This window comes from Xenopus laevis, chromosome 4L (assembly GCF_017654675.1).
Source record: "Xenopus laevis strain J_2021 chromosome 4L, Xenopus_laevis_v10.1, whole genome shotgun sequence".
Classification (NCBI taxonomy): Eukaryota; Metazoa; Chordata; class Amphibia; order Anura; family Pipidae; genus Xenopus; species Xenopus laevis.
The window spans coordinates 20,387,028-20,411,382 of record NC_054377.1 but is presented as its reverse complement, the minus strand read 5'-3'; the positions used below and the strand labels follow the sequence as shown (position 1 = coordinate 20,411,382).

General features: G+C 37.4%; 1 protein-coding gene across 1 annotated transcript in view; it reads left to right on the top strand.

Moving 5' to 3' along the window:
* The window catches only part of LOC108704980 (mucin-2), a 35,893-nt gene extending 12,708 nt beyond the window's left edge, over positions 1-23,185 (top strand). The window contains exons 16-30 of the mRNA XM_041589604.1: positions 2,211-2,456; positions 3,629-3,675; positions 6,356-6,507; positions 6,596-6,734; positions 8,750-8,860; positions 9,669-9,848; positions 11,175-11,414; positions 12,374-12,530; positions 13,027-13,158; positions 14,602-14,743; positions 16,694-16,788; positions 17,230-17,388; positions 22,007-22,078; positions 22,834-22,968; positions 23,154-23,185. Of these exons, the coding sequence (XP_041445538.1) occupies positions 2,211-2,456; positions 3,629-3,675; positions 6,356-6,507; positions 6,596-6,734; positions 8,750-8,860; positions 9,669-9,848; positions 11,175-11,414; positions 12,374-12,530; positions 13,027-13,158; positions 14,602-14,743; positions 16,694-16,788; positions 17,230-17,388; positions 22,007-22,078; positions 22,834-22,968; positions 23,154-23,185 (2,039 nt within the window). The remainder of the gene's footprint in view (positions 1-2,210; positions 2,457-3,628; positions 3,676-6,355; positions 6,508-6,595; positions 6,735-8,749; positions 8,861-9,668; positions 9,849-11,174; positions 11,415-12,373; positions 12,531-13,026; positions 13,159-14,601; positions 14,744-16,693; positions 16,789-17,229; positions 17,389-22,006; positions 22,079-22,833; positions 22,969-23,153) is intronic.
* The last annotated feature ends 1,170 nt before the right edge of the window (positions 23,186-24,355 follow it).

The window sequence follows — 24,355 nt, the reverse complement described above, 5'->3', positions numbered from 1 at the left end:
ATCTGTTCAACCAGAGCCAGTTCTGGCTGATTCTCCTACCACAGTACAAATCTGCAGTGTTGGTACATGCAGGTATGTTTTCACTTTGTCACCTCAACTCCTTACTGATCTGCAGCTGCTTTCCCAGTAAGTTTCTGTCCCGGGGGGGGGGGGGGGGGGGGGGCTGTATTATACATACAATTAACACTGGGTTCACACTACTAATTTTACATGAAATTGCCACTGTGTTATCCTGCTATGGGTTCTGTGGGTATTATACATAAAATTGTCAGTCTGTTCATCCTGATATGAGTTATGGGGGTATTTATAAATGAGCTTGCCACTGTTTACATCCTGCTATGAGTTCTGGGGATATTATACACACAATTTCCACCTGGTTTACCAGCCCCATTGGCAGAAATCTGTGAGGCCCAAAAGGAGATAGAAAGTATGCAATGGGGCAAAGATGGTGAGGGTGGTGAGCCCTTAGAGCTCTAAACCCCCAGCCTAACACTGCTGCAGCTATTGCTCCCTCCTGACCAGGTGGTAGCTCCAGGGTTTTCTTCAAACATAACATCAATAGGTGAAGCACACTTGCACCTAAAGAATTGTGTGCAGATGCAGACAATTGTGTCCAGTTTTCACATCTGCATTAATTTTGCCAAATCTGATGAAATTGCGTCAGGAGCAATGCCTCCTTGCAACCATAACGACACTGGAATTATTGGAAAAAATCTTGCATTGTGGGGGAAAAACATGGCAATTGTGCTCAAAATTGCACTTTGTTGACTACATGTAAATAACCCCTATACAATTTGACAGCAGACAGGAACCAGTTGGCTCTGTGCTTAGAACATTTGCTGCCATAGACTTATCTTTTTATACAGATTATGAGAATATTCCAGTATGTAAAAAAACTGTTAATGATCCCATTCTGCTAACAACACCACTATGATATTTTGCTCTGCACCATGGTCACCTGTTAAACCCATTGAAAGGTGAAAAGTAACTTGTGACAATAGATGCTTAGGCTAGATTAAAGCTGTGGAGTTAAACGTATAATATATTACTATTTGGAAAAATATTATTAGAGTTTGCTAAATAAATTGATATATGAGGAAAAAAACAATTATATTGGCCCTTTTGTTGCAGCATTTAAGTCCTTAAAACTGCAGTTTTTACTTTGGTATATACAGTATTATACTGGTCATAAGTGCTATGAAATGGTCTAGTAAAGTGCTGTCCAACTGATGGCCTGCTTCCCCCCTTTGTGTGGCCCCCACACGAAAGTCTGCCTGCTGTTTACCTTATGTTAGCTTTAAAAAATATCAGTACTAAGACTGTAAGCACCTGCATTGTTCACACCTTTGATGCCCCCTGAATTGTTCACGCATGTAACACCAATACTGGTTACACCCCTAAAGCCCTGTACTGTTCACACTTAACACACAGACTGAAATTGCCCACATTGTTCACCTGTTCACATCTCATACTGCTGGAGGGACTGTGTCACTGTATGCAGCACAGTATGACCTGTTAATCTTAGAGTGGTCCTGATAGGTCCTGATATTCTGCCTTCTCCATGATCAGTGTGTGTGCCAAACTCTCCCTGCCTTATGCTCCCTGTGTGTCATACTCTGCCTGCCCTACACTACCTGTGTGTGCTCTAGTCTGCCTGTGTGTGTCGTATTCTGCCTGCCCTGTGTGTGCACTAATCAACCTGCCCTACTCTGCCCGTGGGACTGTTAGGGGCCCCTAAGGATTTTAATCATGTGCTGGGGGGTTGCTGTGTTATCCATAGAGGAGGAGGAGGCATATGGATATGAAGGATATGGATATGAAGGATATGGATATGAAGGGTATGTTTTAACATGACTTTGTCACATATGAATGATGAGTGACATCACTTCAGTGAGCACCAACCATGTTTTTTTTTTGGTATGCTACTACCGTTAATGTACACGTAGTCTAAAACTTTCTTGTGGTAACATGGGTGTGGCTTAAAGTGGGTGTGATTTAAAACAGGGTGTGGTCAACACTGGCTTCCAATATCAGACCTACACCACTTAAGATAGAAAAATCCTGGCCTTCGGTACCACAGAAGTTAGACAGCACTGGTCTAGAACATGAACCCACACAGTTATTTTATAAATATAAGATATACACATCTTTTGCCTATTTGTATTTAGGTATTTAGTATTTTTTTAAACATGTTGTAATATTCTTTTTAGATAAAGAGATCCCCAGCTGCCCATCCTCACAGATATACTTGTATAACATCACTACTTGCCAGTCTACTTGCCGCTCTTTGTCACGGGGAGAAAAAGAATGTGACAGTGAATTCACGCCAATTGATGGATGTGGGTGCCCAGATGGAATGTATGTCAATGAAAAAGATGTCTGTGTTCCCATATCACAGTGTTCTTGCTACTACCAAGGAATGTATCTTAGGCCAAATGAGGTTTTCTTCAAAACTGGTGAGAGATGGTAAGTATAGATATATACTGATACTGATAGCTGGACAGAGTGTATTAAGCTGCACTTTTTTTCATGAGGGTCGGTGCGGGGAGAGCCTGTGTGTTTCTCAGAACACTTTATTTTTTGGGTTGTAAAAAACTGAATAATTCATCTTGACATTTACATTACCTTAACTAGTGGGACAACCATTCATCCTGATGTCATGTCCTATTTTCGTAGTGCATAGCATTGTCAAAATAAAACAATCACAGAGGGAATTGATTTTGCACTTGTGAGAAAGAATGTTAGGAAGGTTACTCGAGTGGTTTGTGTCGAGTGGGGGATTGCTGCAAGTCACATGCTCAAGCTCATAAAAGTTATGGAGGGGGGTCTGTAAGTGTTCATTTTGCTTGGAGAACAAGGTCAGGAAATGTCCTTTTTTACCATATCAAACTCTATGTATAATTGCTAGTGATGTTGGCACCTTGGGTTCTTCTGCACTGGGGAATATTAATAAAACTTGTGAGTAATGTTTCTAAAATATTGGAGTGAATAGAATCAAGAAGGCTAACTCTTGTTTCACCAGTTACAGCTCTCAAGAGGAGGATAAAAAGAACAGCAATAAAATTGTCAACCCTAGTCTGTTAATAGTCTACAACTCCCAACATCACCAATCGCCTTGTTGCTTTATCCTTTCTCCAAAAGATTACAGATGACAGAATAGGTTACCAATTACAGAAACGTCGGTGCAATACTCACCCTTGTATAGTTGCAGAGGTCCTTAGGGCACAAATAGGCACTCACCCCAGATCTGGCAAAGTTACCAAACTAGGGGATCATAACCCCAGTTTGTCATCCACGTAAACAAAATTTGCAATTGGTCAGAAGAAAATCAATAGGGTGCCCATGTAGAGGTGTTCACTTCAACCTGCTGATATATAAATAGATGTCACAGCACCTTCTGTTCAGGCCCAAACACAGCCCTTTCTCCACATGGTAGTTACAAGAAGTGAATGTGTTACTGCAGTAAAAAGTGGATCCATTGGGACACAAAGAGGAAAAAGTAAAGCAGTAAAGCTTTGCATTCAAATAGTAACGCAAAAAACAAAAATTCAGTTTGTGCACTGATTTTCTGTACATAGTTTTTTTTTCCTGTTATGTAATCTCCTAAATACTGTTTTTTTGTCACCAGTCATTGCCATGAAGGAAAACTTAACTGCAATACTTTTACCAATGACAGTAAGTAAGAGATTATACAATTCTTTTTTTGTTTCACTTGTCTGTAGTTGTTACCATTTTCTCAGCCCACTTTAAAGACATATGGTACAGTATATGAAGCTTGGTACAGTAGTTGTTTCAATGCCATAGACCATGCATATTACATCTTTTGTAACATTTTCATCTTGGTTTTTTTTTTTGTTAAAGGACCAGCAACATCAAAAGATTTTGTAAAAAAATGTGTTTGTATATAACAAAAAAAAAAGAACACCAATACATATTTAACTTTAAAATCGAAATAACTTACCAATACTCCGCTTTTACTCCTCTTCCGAAAAGGCAGCAGGGCGATGATCCATCGTGCGGGGCTCGATTTCTCCTCCCTGGTTATCTCCTATAGAAGGCATGGAGGCGAAATAGAAATAGATCGTCACCCTGTTGCTTTTTCTGAAAAGGACCGCAAGCACAGTATCGGTTATCGGTTATTTCTTAATAAAGACTTTGCTATTTTAAAGTTAAATATGTCTTGGTGGTTTTTTTCGTTATAGTCAATTCATTTTTTTTTTTTTATGTTACTGGTCCTTTAAGTAGCAAACATTAACTTTATTTGGAATTTGCTATAATGTTGAAAGAACTTATTATTTTAATATTGCACAGATGAACTGATCCATTTTTCATCTTCTATAAAGTTTCTCATATCATGTAGGACACCAAGTCTAACTCAAAGTCTTTTTTGCAGCTTGTTCCAATGGAAAGGTTTTTCTTGACTGTAAAAGGGAAAAGAGATCTCACATTTCACGCCATAGGAGCTGTCGGACCCTAAATATCGGACCTGTAATATATTTTTCATTTTATTTAAATTTGAATATTAGCAAGTGTTCGTAAACTTCCCAAATATAAAATTATTGCAAGTATTATGTGCACAAATGCAGATTAAGACATAGTTTATATTTGCTCAGCATATGTCACTTTACATAGTTACTTTTTTACTACAAATATTTTTCTTAATATAGCATTTAAAAAATTTAAAGATTGGGTAGATTTATATATAGTAGATGTGCAAGCAGACAGAAACACCCCAAAAACAGAATAAACTGCTATATTTATCATACAACACATTGGGTGGGACAGGTAAGAGAGTAATGCACTTTTGGATGGTGTAACAAGAGCAGCTAGGAACAACATGAGTTATGTAAGTAGTTGATACAGTATATATATACTGTGGGAATTCGGTGCAATGGTAATCTTAGCAATAACTTCTCAACACAGGAAAGCAATGATATCCAGGTAATTTTAATATAAATCAGTCTGTTTAATTCACAATTGAGCTTTCAATAAAGCAGTAAGTCATAACACCGTTTAACAAAGTAACAGAAACTTACAGTTACATGGGCAGATTTATCAAAGGTCGAGCTGAATTTTCAAAGTTAAAAACTTCGAATTTCAAGCTATTTTTTGTGTCCTTCAACTAGGGAATAGTCCAACTTTGATTCGAAGTTGAAAAAAAAAATTGAAATTCGAATATCGAATTGATCATGTGCTGTCTTTTTAAAACTTCGACTTCGACCATTCGCCACCTAAAAGCTGCCGAAGTGCTATTTTAGCCTATGGTGGGCCTCCTAGAACCTATATGGAGACAATTGATGGAGTTTGAGTTTTGGGGGAAAAACTTCAAATCGAAGTAGATCGAAGGCGCTATTCCTTCAATCGTACGATTCAAAGTAGGCCGAATATGGACCACTTCGACCCCCAAAGACCTTCGAACTCTATACGGTTGGTCTTTTTGAATTCAAAGTTCGAAGTTTTTTTAACTTCGAATTTCGACCCTTGATAAATATGCCCCTTATTGTTCATTAGTCAGAACAACCTGTTCCACCGGCAGCACAGGTCCTGCTCTTTACAGCAAAGTTTCAGCCTCACTCACACTCTTATTCCATACCTCAGTTTCCCAAGTCTTTCCCATAGACATCTACAGTACTTCCTGCCATTTTTCCTGAGCAGAGATCTCCCCTCCCCCAGGTGGTAACATCACTCCCCCAGTGATACTTTCAATGTTCTGTACTAACAGATAGCTAATCAATAATAATAATAATAATAATAATAATAATAATAATCTCTTATTCAGGGGGCAATTTGGTACACTTCCACTCACCCTAACTACTCTAAATTTAGCTAATATCCTTGCTTCAAATGACCCAAAACTGGTTTCAAGACAGTGGCAGAACTACTGGAGGAGCAGGGGGTGTGAGCAGGCCAGGGACCGCACCCCCCCAGGGCCCCCCAGGCACCTCGCGCGCCACTGAAATGCGGGCCAAAAATTACGTACGGATGGGGCCCCGGCTGCGCGTCCCGCACCAGTGTCCGCCCCTCTCTAGTTACATTACTGTTTCCAGATCATGTTGGAACCTATTTTTGTCACTTCCTGCTGCCTTTTGCACAATACAAAATGTGTGTCAAACTGTAATCCCTGCATTTAACTATGATGATTGTGATGGGGCAACAAACAACATGTACTCAGCTAACTTTTACTATATTATATGAGATCGCTCTACTGTCCAGACATTCTGGGCCAAGCTGATGAACACACTAGCCTCTGCACTTAAACTCCCACAGGTAGCTTCCTCCATCACTGGGTATTCTAGAGTTCCTGATGGGAATCGGGACTTGTTATATGTATCTTATTTTTTTCTTATTTGGATAGGTTGGTGCAGGCTGCATCTCTGGATGTGTGTGCCCAGATGGGCTGCTTGATGATGGGAATGGAGGGTGTGTTCATGAGAGCGCCTGCCCTTGCTCATATAACAGTCAAGTGTTTCATCATGGATCTAGACTTATTGAGGAATGCAAATCCTGGTGAGATTATTTTCAAGTTTACAGTTTTAAATAATTACATATTATAATAGATAATGAATTCGTTTGTAACATAATGTTCTTTCTGCAGCACATGCGAGAGTGGGCTTTGGTCATGCATACAAACACCTTGTTATGGATCATGTGCCATCTATGGGAGCGGTCATTATATCACCTTTGACAAGAAATTCTATGACTTTGATGGAAGTTGTGAATTTGTTGTTGCTCAGGTAAGCAATTATATGTTTTCAGGAATACTATATCCTAACTAATATGTTTTGCAACAATTATAGGTTTCAAGCATAGCTTAGATATCATTCCAAATAATTTTGTCATTCCATAACCACAGGGTGTGTACTGAATCCTTGGGTGAAAAAGCTAAAATAAAAATTCAAAAGTACAAAGGAGGAATTCATGGAAAGGTCAAAAATTACTCCTTCTACTGTATGTACTGACAATCTTACAATAGTGTGTAAAATATACAACCACCAAAAGTACATAGTGGACAGAGAACATTGGAAGGATGCATAACAGTGCACTGCTGTGAATCTATGGAAACATGATATTTTCTACACAGTGGCAAGCCAGGAACTCGCAGCTGTTGTGTACATTCTAACTGACTAGATATAGCAATTATAAAGGAGTAGTCTCTCTATAATTGTCAGAAGTACATTTGACCCATAATAAACCCCTGGTATGACAGGATCTACTTGTGTTCTAGTTTAAATGCAAGGAGTAAAAGCTTAAAATATGTTATTAAATATAGAGAAGATAGAGGATTAAGGCTCCTTTAAATGTTGCAAATATATATATTTGACCCTATTATGGCTTCCTTGTTTAAATGCAGGTAGAGAATACTTAAATGTTTTTTTAATTAAAAATGTGGACTGTGCAACTGGTTCACTGTTGTTTCTGAAAGGACTACAGATAATTAGCATGATTTTGTTTTACAACATTAGTAAAGTGAAAACTTTGTGTAACCCTTTCTTGGCAGGAATATCCAGGGCCACACTGTGGTGCTAACAGTATAGATCCCAAGCCTCCGCTAAGTGGGAGATTTGCGGGGTTTGGATAAGTTAAGTGCCTCCACCCAGGGCTAAAACCAGATATTGGTGGCATACAACTCCCTGGGAACTGCAATAGCAGTGATTTTGGTACCAATTGTAGCAGACAATAAACCACACAATAGGCAGATATGCAGTAATATGTAATATTAGAAATGCAATATAAGTAATGCAATAAGAACAGGGAAATAACAATAATACAATGAATATTAGACAATATAAGTATCACCCTTGGTATGAAAATGTCCACTGTCACTTTATGAATGGTGAGTGTGCACACTAGAGGTCTGAGGGTATATACCAAAGTAGTAATAGGAGAGTTATGTGCTGTAACACTAGATTGATGCACCCCGGGGTGTGTAAAGTGAAGGTCTTACCAACTCCCAGTGATGAAGAAAGAAGAAATAGATCCTGTGAGGCAGAGCAGATACAGGGGAGCAGTCTGGCAGCTTTAATCCACACTGAGCTTGAAATGCTGGAGTAGGGGAAGGCTTCCTGTATTCCTGAGGAGATCCACTGCATGTGTCACGGAGGCTGGTGGGAAATCCACAGTCCAGATCCGGTGAACACGCTGGCAACTCACTACAGGTCTGAAGTCCTATCTATCCTACAGGGATTATTTCCCTAGCAATAGCTCAGGCAGCTGCACTAGTTCCACTCACTATGATGGCTGTCTGGAAAGGGTTAACTAACTCCCTGTGCTCTGACTATGGGATTCCCTATTTGGGTAAATATTCTATAGGTGAAATCCCTAGCTTCCTACTCAGATAAATCAGCAGGAACACTCACAGCAGAGAGGAGAAATCTCAGGCTGGCTCTCAGTAGTTTTGTGCAGAGACCATGCTTTCTTCTTCTCTTCTTCCTGGTTAACCTAAGCCTCACTTTCATTTTGGCTCCAAACTTCATTCAGAGAGGTCACAAGGTCAGAAGCAAATCCTTCTTGCTGATTGGCCAGGCTGTGGCTGAAAACTGTCTCACTGCAGTGCAAGCAGCAGCCATGCTTTTGGTGGATCCAGATATAAAGTCACAGGGTTATGCAATTAGGGAAAGGGCAAATAACACTTCCCTACATTTGTTATGCTAAATAATGCTTCCTTTTTATTATAATATTAGTCTTACTGATTTATATTACTCTTATTGATTATAATAAAAATTTTTAATGACATTTATTTACATTACAGGACTATTGTGGTGACAGTGCATCAAATGGTACTTTCAGAATAATCACAGAAAATATCCCATGTGGCACCACTGGAGTAACCTGTTCAAAATCTATCAAGATATATTTAGGGGTAAGTATTGCTCTGTTGTACTGTTCTGGAACATTTCTCCTGTATAAAATATTAATTAGTTTGGAAAATTGACTGAAATTACATTTAAAGGATCAGATTAGATCCCCCTCTATATATCCATTTAACATCAGAAAAAAAGATGACACACATCCCTTCTTATATTTGGTAAAACTAAACAGTGTTCCTTATATACCAACGCATGTACTGCATTAAAACAAATAGGGTGTTATTTATCAAAATCTGAATGCATCTCATTATTTTCTGAAATATACTCCGACCAATAGATTTTCCCAAAAAATTCCAATGCAGGAAAAAAAATCTAAAAAATAATGAAAATCTCACTAAAATTTGAATTGTATGAATTTTTTGGATTTTCCACTAAAAAAAATATGATTTTTGGTATTTTTGCTCGAAAACCACAAAATCTTCAGATTATTTCATGAAACCCAGTGCAGATCAGGATATCTTCGAGACTTCTCCCATTGACTTATATACAATGGCGGCAGGTCTGAGATGCTGGATTTTCAGATTCAAACTTTTTCCATCCTGGGGTATAATAAATCCCTAAAAAATTGAGTTTTTTTTTCACAAAAAAAATTAGTGTTTTGAATGTTTGGCATTCTGACTTAAATAAATAACTCCCCTATAGTCATCAATATGTTAGTGAAATACAACACAAATCTCAATAATAGCTAACATGAGGGTTAGTAAGATCATGTATCAACTTTTTTTCAGATTATTTTTGAGTATTTTGAGGCCCTACATTTAACATGCAATGTTGAATACTGTTTTTTTTTTAACCATTCAGAATACAGAACTGAAGTTGACGAACAGTCACATGGAGAAAAAGTTTGGAGAATCTGAAACTGAAGTGAAATACAGAGTCCGTGAAGTGGGTCTTTACCTAATAATTCATACAAGCAGCGATCTTTCCCTCATCTGGGACAAGAAAACCTCCTTATTGATTAGGCTTCCATCTTCTTACAAGGTAATGTAAGATATATTATCCACTAATAATAATTATCCATTGCTGGATTTACAGGAGGATTGTGGATCCGAAAATGCAGTAAGTTGCAGATAAGACTGACCCTGAAAACCAGAAGACAAATTAATTTGGAGTAAAGATTGTTATTGTTATCATGGTTCTTAAATATGTGCCTGTAGAGACTCTTCCTTAATCATCACATGCATATCATTCCTAGCACAACTTTTTTTTTTTTAATTCCCCACACTGTCAAATTGCACTTCAAAATTGCAATTGACACTATAAAAACAGCATCCTTATTTTATCTGTTATCACTGGTCTATTTTCTCTTGCTATGGTATAGTATCAGCGTCAGACAGGAGGGGCCCAGGGCCCACTGGGGCTTGCAGCTGCGGCCCCGCACCATTGCCTGGGCCCCCCAGCTGCGGTCTTCTCTCCCATAGCCCCTCCCCCCACATGCACGTGCCTTTGCAAGTACATTCCAACTGGGTTCAGGGAGGGAGATGAGCATAAGGAGTCCCGGGAGCGGGTCTGGGCCAGCGGAGTCCCAAAAGAACCAGGGCCCACAGGATTTTTTCCCGGTGTCCCACCATCCCAGTTCAACCCTGTATAGTATCGTATAGTATCAAAACTTCTGGTTTTCACAAATTTGTATTAAATTTGTATGTGTGATTATACACCCTTCTAGTGTAAGGTGTTTTGAAATATGTTGGCATTATACACATAAAGTGATAATAAAATATATTAGCGAATACTGTTGCAAACACTTAAATCAAATACAGAGCCTAAAGCACAACATTTTTGAAAAGAGGTTTTGTAACACTTCTTACACACAGGGTTACAATAAGAAATGTAGTAGTGCATATGATAAGACTATGTTTGTTTATATTGTACAGTGTTATTGCGGTGGTTCATGTTCATAAATGTCAATACAAACAATTGAAAAATTAAATGAAGTAGTGCATACCTTAAAAAAATATATATTTTATGCTATGCCTAAGATCTATTATTGTCAAGACACTTTTTTAAATGTGCCCAATGTCCCAACCACTTTTGGGTAAGCTGTGCCTTTTCAGCCTCTGTAAAGTATGACTCTCCTACTGAAACATATTTGAGAGGTATAGTTAGTGAATAATCTGTAGTCATATCTCTGATGGTATATCATTGCAATAAAACAATTCTAGATTTCTTCCTGATCATGACCATTTTAAAGTTTGTTTTGGCTTTAAACATACCCATTTAAGACAATAATTTGGGAGAAAGCACTCAATCTAGTTATCATATCTAATTTTTTATGTATAAGGTCTTTCATGCTGATAATTTTTTTAGGGTAAAGTTTGTGGCCTGTGTGGAAATTATGATGATAATGCCAACAATGACTTCCTGACCAGTCAATTGATACAAGCCAGCAATGTAATGCCATTTGGAAACAGCTGGAAGCGTAGTAATGAGTGCCCTGATGCAGACAGCCTTCCCCAGCCATGCCTGGCAGCTCCCCACCGCAGATCTTGGGCTGAAAAGAAGTGTGACATTATCACCAACAATGTTTTTCAAAGCTGCCACAGCAAGGTACACTCTTTTTAAGTATTTGCAGAGTTGCATTAGTGACTTTTTTTTTACTTAACAGGAGTTATAATATTAGCACTAAATAAAAAAAGAGTTTGGCTTTAACACAGCATTAGTATTTTAGCTGCACTGTATATTTTCCATAAAATAATCTATTTTAAACCAGCATAGGTGAATTTAGAAATCAGGAGTATGTTTGTGTAAGCCATTTAGTTTATTTAGCACACACACATCACTGAGACAGCTGTGAAAGGACTACATGTAATTTTATTGCAGAGGACCTAAACATATAATTCTATATTCCTGCCATTGATACGTCTAAAATGACTGAACTTGCCAAGTAATGTGTAACCTTTTCCACCACTCCACTTTTGCCTAGTTTAATTGAAGTAAATTATCACTATAGGATACAGTAAATCATGACCTGAATGAAGGCTAACCATCATAGAAATATTTAAAAAATATAAATTCAAAGCTCATAAAATTGCCATGCCCATTACTATTTGGTTATCTTAATAGGTAGAACATTCATATATATTTTAGGTATCTTCTGCACTTATTTAGAATGAGTAATGCTTATGTTATAACTTGCATACTGTTTAACTAAAATTACATTCAAGTGGGAAATATTTTCTTTTAAAGGTCTCATGTTGCAAAAAGAATAATTTTCAAGTTCAAAAATAAACAACTTGCTTCATTACATGGTGCACGGTTCTAGGAATAAATCATAAATTGTCTTAAGACCAGCTACATGGAAAAAGTTTATTTCACAGTGTTGCTTTAAGAATTTATCTCTGTTGTTGTAGCCTACAACACCCATCAATTTGTAACCCTTGATAATATGCTGGAGAATGCTGGATGTTTTAGCATAACGGTATATTGGTGGACCAATAGTGTCATGGAAAGTTATATGAACTTTACAAAAATAATGCACTGAGATACTGTATGTTGTTCTTTGATAGGTGGATCCAAAACCCTTCTATGATGCTTGTGTAAATGATGTCTGTTCTTGTGACACCGGTGGGGACTGTGAGTGCTTCTGCACTGCTGTAGCTGCCTATGCTCAACTCTGCGCTAAAGCAGATGTCTGTGTTCACTGGAGAACACCAGAAATTTGTCGTGAGTATATAAGACCTTATAAGACCTAGGCCTAAGAAATGTGGGAATAATATATGACTTTGAAAATTGCTGCTTTCCTAAAATACAAATGTGTCTAATGTGTTTCCATGCTCAGCCATACTATATATATATATATATATATATATATATATATATATATATATATATATATATATATATATATATATATATATATATATATATATATATATATATATATATATAATTTCTTTTTAATATTAGTAGTAGAAATATTGATAGCATTAGTAGTAGCAGCAATAATGCTTGGAACCTCAGATTTTCAACTAAGGGGTCTTTCCATAATGAGGAGCACCATGTCTTTAAAATACAGTACTAAAGTAATCAAAACTTTATTCTTTGTATTAAACATTGAACTTTATTTAAACATGTATTTCTGGATAATGAATCCCACTAAAGCTTGATAGAAAATTAACACATATCAGCATGAATTCTAGTCTTTGTTTTACAACTCTAGCAATATTCTGTGACTACTATAACACTGATGAGAGTGAATGTATGTGGCACTACTTTGCCTGTGGTCCAGACAATAACCACAACCATCACGTCACCAAGTTCTGCCGCTCACCAACTGTCACGCACCTGGAAGGTAAGCTCTTTATCCATGCACAACATTGCAGAAACTCATTCTTTTCAAACTCTGTTCTGCTTCTTACTGTCATCTGTATCAGTCATTTGAGATTAAAATAGTAAATCTAGATAGAGCACAGTTTTTTTTCTTAACAATACAGAGTGCATTCAATAATAAAATAGTTTGTCACAGAACGTATTATATTTATAATTAACAGTATTATTGTAATCCACATCTTATGACTTGTAGGATCTAAGCTTGGTAAAGTAAGTAAATACACAGCCTGCCGTATAGCTTTGGTCACTAGGTGACAGCATAATAATGGGTATACATATAAGCATTATACATATACATTTTAACATAACAACTTTAACTACTGGGACAGCACACTCCTCAATTCTCAAAATTGCAATTTACTTTCATATATTTTATCTAGAATGAATGAAATTATAGGAGCAGAAATTGGTTACCATCAATACAGTATTGATGGTAATGGATATGTGCATTGGAAGAGGAACGCGTTTTGTTTGCATGCTATTGTACTAGAATGCTAATGAAACATAGGACACATGTTTTAATTTGTGGATTTTACAGAATGCCTTTGAAATCTTTTTTATGTAGGGCACCCTTGAGTGTGCTTTAGCAGTGGGAATTTGTAGGCTATGCTGCTTGTAGTGTGCCTTAGACCCACTTGTACCAGGCCAACTCCTGATACCTTGTGTGCTCCTCTGGGTAGAATGGATTCCAGTCACAGGGATTTCTTTGCAGCAATAACTTGTTTAATAACAGTGAACAACAACATAAATGCAGTCAGTAATCATTTATTTGGGGTAAATTCAAATCCAATAGTGACAGATCCCTCCCAGAGGTAAAGTAAACAAGGTATAAGTTGCCACACTCCTGAGGCAACTCCTCCCTGAGGGAGAGGGGCTTTGGGATCCTCAGTCTGGGGTCTTGTATCTTGTCATCCTACCTTGTCCTCAACTCACTGTAATCCCTGCACTAGTGGTTCACACACCACGGGGTACTAACCTCACTATTCCTTCTTGCTGGAGCAGAAGCTGCTAACTATTGTCCCTGAGTCTTTCTCTTGCTCCTAGAACAACTATAACAAAACTAACTATCACTAGCTAACCCTATCTAAACTTTTTCCTAACTGTAGCCCTGAGCCTGTAACAACCTCCCAGAGAGTTGAGGTCCCAGTAAACACCGTGAGCACATGGGGATATATCAATAATATTGTTAAATACTGCCATCTACTGGTCAGCAAGATCAAATTGCAGTGAACCCAGGAAGGGAGACATAGCTGCCTGGGTAGATCAAATGACCACTTAGGTGTCCAACTATATAGAGGAAACTGCCTGAGTAAACGCTAAACCCTCAGGGTCTCTACATTTATTTTGCTGTTTTAAATACGTGTTAAATTGAAATACCTACAGTTGATCTATTTGTTATTTTAAGGCTGTTACCCAGCTTGTCCATTTGAACGTCCTTACTATGATGAGATAAATAAAAGATGTACCAAACATTGTCCCTGCATTATCAACAATGTTACCTACAGCTCTGGTGAGCGCATAGACAACGCGGACCCCTGTAAAATATGGTAAGTTTGAAAAACTTGGCACATTGTCAAGTTGTTAAAAAAAATGGTATTCTTATAAATACAACTGCTTGATATGTAACAAACCATTTGATGTGTTTAATACCAACTTCTAAGTGATCAGTTTTAATGATCAGTTTTTATTTTTGCAGTATAAAGAAGGAATGTCTTTGTAAATGCAATTTATCTACTACATTTTTTTTTTTTTTTTGCTTTATTTTGGTTGCTAAAGGTCACCTATTATAAAATATTTTTTCCCCTCACAGAAGGTGATTGCTAATAGAGCCCATAATACTACTTGGGGAAATACTATTATTTCCAAAAAACACCCACCGAGAACACTGTCACCCAGACTGGGTGGGAGATTGGGGGCATAAAATCAGGAATGCATTCACTGCTTTTACACCACACAAATTTATTAGACTTGCTCATTATGCATATGAGTCTAACCTTATTTGCCAAGTGCCACTGGTAGAGGAAACACTTTTTTTTCCAATATTTTAATGGCTTTTGCAACATATTAAATTACAATCCTTTTGGTTGAAATTTGTTTACACAAGATTGTTATCAGTATAAAGTGGTAGATTCAGATCACTGTTACTAGTGAAAGGGTAATTTGAACAAAATAGGTTTCAGTCTGTGTTTTGTCTCTGTACAGTCTATGTGCAAACTCTTAAAGGAACGGTAACACCAAAAAATGAAAGTGTTTTAAAGTAATGGAAATATCATGTAGTGTTACCCTGCACTGGTAAAACTGATCTGTTTGCTTCAGAAACACTACTATAGTTCATATAAACAAGCTGATGTGTTGCAATTACAGAAATTAAAAAAAGACTACAGTATATGGCACAGGATAAATAGTGGATTACAGATAATATTATGTTCTACAGAGTTTATCTGCTGTGTAACCTGAGCCTTTTCTCCTTTGAATGGCTGCCCCCATTGCTACACAGCAGCTTATTTATATAAACAATAGTAGTGTTTCTGAAGCAAACACACCAATTTTACCAGTGCAGGGCAACACTGCATTATATTTTTATTACTTTAAAAAAATTACATTTTTTGATGTTCCTATTCCTTTAAAGGAACAGTAACATCAAAAAATAAAATAGTTTTATGGTAATAAAAATATAATGCAGTGTTGCCCTGCACTGGTAAAACTGTTCGGTTTACATAGCAGATAGCAGTTAAAGGGATACTGTCACATGACCAGGGGCAGCTGGGAAATTGACAAAATGTCTAGCCCCATGTCAGATTTCAAAATTGAATATAAAAAAAAATCTATTTGCTATTTTGAGAAATGGATTTCAGTGCAGAATTCTGCTGGAGCAGCACTATTAACTGATTCATTTTGAAAAAAAATTTTTTTCCCATGACAGTATTACTTTAAGCTCTGTAGAACATAATGTTATTTGTTATCCACTATTTAACCTGTGCCATAAAGCCTTTTTTTAAATTCTCGCCATTGCTATACAGCAGCTTGTTCATATGAACTATAGTAGTGTTTCTGAAGCAATCAGTTTTACCAGTGTTATTGTTCCTTTAAGTGCCTGTATTTTTAAACCTCTTCTTTTAAACAAATGATTTATTCCGTCATGCCAGTCTATGTAGTCATAACAGCCACGTTTCATGGAGACAGTTGTCTGCAGTAACCAAAGTATCATTGACTTTGCTTGAAACACTTGTGAGCCATACCATAAAATTCACAGTGCTCCATATGTCCGACAAGATGCATTTGGAGGAGAAAATAAAGATTGAGGGAAAAACAAAAATACTGTGCATATATCCCAGGCAGAACCTGCAATCACAGTCAGTGATCGATCATGCTTTTCTATTATGTATTAAAATGTGTGCTATTTTATTACAATAAATATTATGGTGTGAATTATTACTAGATAGAAAAATCAATGATAGCTGCATTGCATTGTTGACAATATTAATCTTTTTTTTCAGTTCCAGTTATAGGAAAGGGACATTATTTATAGATTTCATATTTTCTTTCAGCATTTGTAATGAGCATGGAGAAGAGTATTGTTCTAAAAACTCAGGTACTGAAACTTATGAAATATTTTTGGGATTCTTTGTAAATTCTGTCACATCTGTATTTGTTAAAGTAAAATGACCATGGTTTAAATGCACAGCCCTAGGGAAAATGGCACTGTATCCAATATTACAGGGAGATCATGTAAGAAAATCATAATATGATGTCATTGACCATATTTATTATCATATTTTTTTCTCAATTTTCATTGAGTATTCGCAAATATGTTATCTAGTTTTCTGGCATCTTTCATATACCAATTTTTTCAGATCATATAGCAGCAGATTTTAGGATAAGTTGGGAAGTTAATTTGCCATGGACTTTCTACATCAAAGGTGCTTCTTAGATGGAGGGCAGAAAATATAAGTGCATGCCATATTTTTTCTAAAGGATATGTTTTATAGTCCATGCTTGCCAATAATTTCTGTATTTTTTAACTTTTTGTTAGATTGCTGCAGCATAACTACTGGCACATCAACAATAACATATCCACCAAATACAACTATTTCTACACACACTTCAAAAGAGCTCTGTGCTACGAGGAAATGTACCAATGGAAGAATAATTCAAACCACCACCCTTTGTTCCATCCCGACCACAACTACTGGTAAGATTTCTAGTGAAAATAAAGAGACTTGATTAGTTGAATGCAATCAGTATATGTAAAGCGGAAATTTCCAATAGATACCAATTTGCACAAATTAACTGATCTGACATTGCTGTAATAGACCAATCAAAAGCAAATGATTTAGTGGCTGTACTGGGGAACTGCTCTGGGTGACTATTTGGGAGTTTTAACAAACTCCCGACTTATAGACCAAAATGATTTTTTTTTAATTACAACATGATATAATAATTATATTACTCTCATTGATTGTAAGCACAGCCAGACTGATTGTGGCAAAAAAACCCTAACAACTGCTTTGGGTACTTTTTTTAAACACTTGTTAATCCTCAGGTAAGGAAAATGAGAGGGTTGGCTGTGTATACCACGAAACCCAAACACATCCAGGCCTAGCAAACTTGATGGGGGGTGAATTTATACAAGTTATGCAGGGGTGTAAACAGCAGGTCCTCAACAGAGCCACATTTCTGTTTTATAAACTGGAAATTTGGCTTTTCTGTTGCAACAGAGAGCAATTATGCACAAATGTTGCAGGGCCCCCCTTGGACCCCCTCAGGTGCAGGGCAGCATAATTTTTTTAAATGAAAAATTATTTATAAAATATTTATAATATAGGTATAAAATGTATTTATAAAATATATTTTATCAAGATATAAGAAATCTCTGGGTTTACAATGTGCAAGAGTGCATGTTACTGAGATATAGTCGTGAGTTGACAAACAATAATATGTGCAAGTTGGAACAAACTTGATATTTTATCAGGCACAACTAGAGGGATCTCAAGCCCAGTAAAAGTAGTGGGAAAGGTTTTTTTTTTTTTTAAGTCAGTGCTCATTTTAGGGAATTTTGTAAAATCCCCATTGTATTCTTAGAATTCTATAAATATAATGTTTCCCTGAGTTAAGGTTACAAAATGCATGTGAAACAGCACAGCAATATAGTAGGACCAGGAGAAATTGTATTGTGAGGTATAAAAGTATAAGTAATCGGTTGTAAACGTGTTCAGCCATAATGGATTGATATTGTCTTGGGGGAAAGTATTTTAGTTTAACATTAAAATATATTTTTGAAGAATTGCAGTGGCTACTTCGACCATCGAATTGGCTACTTCGACCTACGACTTCGAATCGAGCGATTCGAACTAAAAATCATTTGACTATTCGACCATTCAATAGTCGAAACTTCGACCCCCTACTTCGCCACCTAAAACCTACCGAGGTGCAATGTTAGCCTATGGGGAAGGTCCCCATCGGCTTTCCTAGGTTTTTTTGATCAGTGGAAAATAGTTTGATCGATGGATTAAAATCCTTTGAAACGATTATTCCTTCGATCGTTCTATCAAACGAATAGCGGTAAATCCTTTGACTTCGATATTCGAAGTCTTAGGATTTAACTTCGATAGTCGAATATGGAGGGTTAATTAACCCTCGATATTCGACCAATAGTAAATGTGCCCCATAGTATTAACAATAAAGACATATAAATCATAGTGCTTCTACAGAGCAATAACACCCCATCGAGAAGAATATGTTTGCCTGTTCAAAGCACACTCTGCTGCATTACCACATCCTTCTGCATCTTTAACCCAAAAATGAGTAGGTGTAAACATTTAGGCCTATTAATTAAACCTCAACTTGTTCTGGTTGAGTTTTCAAAAGGGAAAACTTTGTTCTGGTCGAGTTTTCAAAGGGGAAAACTAGAATTTTTTAGAGATTTTAATTTTTAGAGATCACAGACTATGATTAAAGGGTGTTCCTGAAATGTGTTAGGAGTCCATTACACAGCAGCCATCTGTGTTTTAATGTTCCAATAAACAGTGGTTTTTACTTTTTGAGGTGGTGTGCCTTCAATTTTTTTCCCTTTTTTTGGTCTTGTATTAAAAAGGAAGCCTTTATTTGCAGGTCCCTCAGTTGTGCAAACTAATGAAAAATAATACTTAGATTCCCACACCTTTTTGCTTTTTTCTTCCTTTTCTTTCTTTAATTTTTGTATTTATTATACTCCTTGTTGGAATATCCATTTCCACCTCAGTTTTAGCTTGTGTAGTGGCTTTTTCTCATGCTTTATTTGCATCATTGTACCTGATAAATGTTTCAGCAGTCTTAGCTAACTTAAATGCCTTAAAAGCACATTTTTTCTCACCATCCTCAACACCAACACTTCTATCTAACCATTAAAGTTTTGCATTTTGACATAGTTCCTTGCTGAGCAGGATTTTAAAGACATTCCATTTTAAAGACATGGGAAGCTAGTCTCTGTGTGTGCGAAAAAAAAAATGGTGAACTTATAACAGCCTGCCTGCATTACTGTGATACAACAGTAACCATTTAAATTCACAGCCCAGTCACATATTTCATCCCACAAGTTCTAAATAATACCAACTATATCATAATGGTTTAGCAAAATGATTCATCTCCAGCTCTCTTAATGCATTAGCCAGCAGATAGCAAACAGTGTTGTATTGGGCCAGTGGGACACCAGGAAAAAACCCGGTGGTCCATAAAGAAACAAACCTGTGCAAAGTGTTTGCGCAAGCATTGTGCCATGTTTGCCATGTTTGCACATGCACACACATCTGGACTTGTCCGTAGTTGCATGCACAATGGACAAGAGAATTGGGGGTCAGGGGGCCACCAGGGACATTTGCAGCCCTGGTGGGCCCCTGTAAGACATCCAACCCTGATAGCAAATGTTACTACTTTTTGATGTGATATTTACATTATGCATTGGAGACTTAGGTTACTAGCTCACTCACCCTCCTTGCCTCATTTAAAAACTCTTCCAGCCTCTTAACCATTCTTACCCCTAGCACAGCAGACCCCTTCTATTGAGGCACAATCTAACATAACTATATATATTGTACCCCGACGGAAAAAAAGCCACAATTAGCTCCATAAGCTTTTCCAAAAGTCACAAATAACATTTCCAAAAAATGACAGTGGAAGACTTTTCCTTACTCTTTAAGGTTCTACCAATATGTATCAAGACAGTTGAGTCATGCCTAGCCCCACCCAATACTCTATCTACCCAATGAACTACCAGACAAACCCTGGCACCAGGAAGACAGTAAACTATTCATGTTGTAGCTATCAGGATGATTACCATATCCACTTTTCTAAAAATTAAATCCCCTATAAACACAATCTGTTAAGGCCTAGCTCTGCACTTGGCCTTATCTCTACTGTCTATTTGAGAGAAGAGCTCCAAACCATATTGGCAAATATGTTGGGTTGCACATATGCTATATCAACCTCCCATTTCCTTTGCCCCGCAACAGGCATTCTAATCAGGGTCAGAACTAGGGGTAGCAGAGTACGCATGTGCCTAGTGCTCAAAGGTGGGGGGTTCCAGGCATGCACTTTCTCTGCCTCTCTTACACCTTAGTCTGGTCCCTGCTTGCTGCTCTGGCTGGCATGTGTGGTCTTTTTCATGCATGCATGCTCATCCCTTTCTCAGTGCATCCTTTTTTGCATGCATGCAGGTTTTTTACACATGCGAGTGCACCTGTTGGGCACTATGACTGGCCAGGCTGCCTAGGGAACCTGACTGGGCTGGCCCGGCGCTGATTCTAACTGTTACCCAGCTAATTGATTCATCATCGTACTGTCCTTCTTTGACACAACTAGATCTTATTCTATAAGCAAGAGAGTCATTTTAAGACTTTAAATCCTTCACAGTATTGTAATTTGTTACTCTATAATATAAAAAACCCTGCAATTTGCTCACATCCAGTGACTTCTACATAGAAAACACTCACTCTCTGACCACAGTTAGGAGAACGGCTGGGGGGGAGGAGTTTAACTATCACCTTACATAACCATACAGTAAGAAGGCCCTACAGAGAGCACGCACTTAAACAGTAGCTATTCACAACAGCAAGCTTCACTGACGTCGGTGGAATTGTATCTATACTGTCTGTTGAGGTGTTACTAATCAAATCCCACAAACTTGAAACTGAGGGAAATCTAACTTCAAAGTGATTTTAGTAAGATTACAAAAAATACATTTTTGGCTTAAGATCACCATTAAGGGGCAATTAATCAAATACGGTACTGTACTTCTCAACGGTACTTTGCTTATTTCTTGCTGTACTATAAACCATAGCAGAATATTACATCAATGTTAAGGCATGCTAATCACTGTAGTTCCAGGTTGTATTCTTATTCTGATATTTTTGGTTATTCTAATTCTCATTGGTTAATTGATTTGCATATGTAATTACATATTTTGCAACCACCTGTTTAGAAAAAGAAGGCAGAGATGAACAGATTACTGTTGGGATTAGTCTCCCTTCAAGATACATTTATTATTTCTTAATTCTACACCACTTTTCTGTAAAAAGTAAAGGTAGTGTAGCAGAATGCCATTATTAACATATTTATATTGTATTTCTAAAATCTCTCAACAATCTCTAGAGAAAATGACAAAGGGAAAAAAACACAAAAAACCTTCCATTAAAGACAGTGAGTGCAGGGAGATGAACTGTATTTGAAAGGGGGAAACTGCATACTCACCACACATAAATTGATTTAAAGATGAAGAATGTGGTGTTGTCTGCATTGCTAGCAATGTCTAATATAATTCTATTTTATTCTTACAGCAAAAACCACACATAAAACAACACACTCAACAACATGTTTCTGTCATCGTGGTAGAAACCGGTACAGACCAGGTAAAGCAGTCAATACTAAAATGTTAGCCTATTCTTTCAACTGATCTTAAACCCTCAAAAAAAAAGAAAAATATTTTGTATAAACTAAAGCTTAACTTACATTATATGTGGCTTATCTGCTGGCCAATCAAATGGATACCTGGACAAAATTCTTCCAGATATCTATCAGACCAGTTTGAAAATCCCACCTGGGCTCAGTCCACATATGCTAGGGCACAGGCAGTACAGGAAGGCTGAAGATCCTGGCTTTTTTACTTACATAGCAAATCATTCCAATGCGATATACAGTATGTAGATGAGGAAGGAAGAACATTTACATCAATTCATTTGTTTGGGATTTCAATTGCATTTAAAGAAATAGAAATCAATAAGAGGTGAATATGGGATGAAATTTGAGTTGAATATTTTGGAACAATAAGAAGTTGTGAACGATTTTGTTGTTTGTTTGAGGGACATCTTGACATCTATGGCTATTGCATAATTCTACTCAGAGCAAGGGTCCAGGGCACTGGCAGTACAGGAAGTCTGAGGAACCTGACTGTTGTTACTGCACAGAGCCATGATTCCAATGCCATATATGTAGATTGAGCAGGCTTTAATGATGTATGCATCCTAACATTTGCAACATTACACTCGCTTTCCCCATTAAATACAGGGAAACAGAAATTTTATGCATTAGCTATAGAGAATAACACACTTACCTAGAATTTACATTAACAAGGATAAGCAACTAAACAGACAACAACTACTTACAGGTCAAAGAATAAGTAGTGAAAGCAGTGAAAGCGATGGACTGTGCTGGAATATTGACTGTGCTGACAATTGTCAGACTACAACAACTAAAGGGCCTTGTGAATCGACATCATCGAAAACAACAAAAACTACAACACGTAAGTCGTTGGCACCAAACACATTTTTACTTTGTTTTTACAACATTCTTCCGAAATGATACAGCCAGAATTGATTATTGTTTCTTGAGCTGATGTACACCAATATGTTAGTGGCAAATACATAAATATGAAAAAACAAAAAAGATATGTAGTTTTCCTTTCAACCTGTTTGTATTGTGTTAAAGGAGAAATTCACATTTCAATGAAGTTATCATAGGTTGTGAACGGCAGATCGAGACTTCCAAACAGCAGACTTGTTTTAGTTTAATTACGTCCTAGCAACCAGATAACAGTCAAAATTCAAGCCATTAGAAAGGTAGAATTTTCAATTTCAAAAAAAAAAGATGAATTGCAAATTGTCCGACAATAAGGTCTCTTCAATGCACTGAAAGTAAATTTAAAGGTGCCTTTTAATGCCACAGTTTCAATGGAAATTGTTTGGGATCTTTCCTATTCGCTCTACATTCTGAAAAGGCCCATATGGGGATATAAGGCATTTTTTTGCTGCACAACCTTTCAGTACAAAATTTGCATAGCGTAGCGGAATAGCATTGGTGGGACATTGATATTGTAACATGGTTTTGCTTGGCACCAAACATTATTTCAACTCTTGCTAGAAATGTCTAATGTATTTCTCATTTATTCTCACAGCAAGAACCACAACCACGCACACCACCACAACACACTCCACAAAATGTTTCTGTCGTCATGGTAGAAACCATTACAGACCAGGTAAAGCAGTCAATACTAAAATGTCGGCCTGTTCTTTCATGTGATCTTAAACCCCAAAAAAGAAATGATTTTGTGTAAACGTAACTCATGGGGATCATCTCAGCTCCTCTGCAATTTCTATTCTTTTCCTATCTGAAGCGGCTTCTGGGACAGGTTTTCTTTTCGTGAGCAGACTGTTGGCTAAACGTTCTTCCAAAGGCCCCTACAGCTAGCCATGCACGGGCATATTTTGGCTGCCAATTCGCCCCATTTAGACGGGGTTGGCACATTCACTTACATTATACCGGTCCTATCCGACGACTGATTGAATGGATACCTGGCCAAAAATCTCCCAGATATCTATCAGACCAGTTTGAAAATCCCATCTGGGCTCAGGCCGCATAGGCTAGGTAATGCGGTCCTATGTTGAGGGCCTGCACAGGGGCCTGTCACGATCTGGTCATTTGACCGTGGGCCGAATGTTTGGGTCAGCAACAATATCGGCCACCACAAGGCCGCTCCTTTGATGGCCTCACCAAAGAAGCAGATCTCAAGGTGTTTGCCCACCTTAAGAGTCCGAGGGCTTTTTATGCCCTTCCCATGTTGTTACTGCACAGAGCCTTGATTCCAATGCCGTATATGTAGATTGAGCAGGCTTTAATGATGTATGCATCCC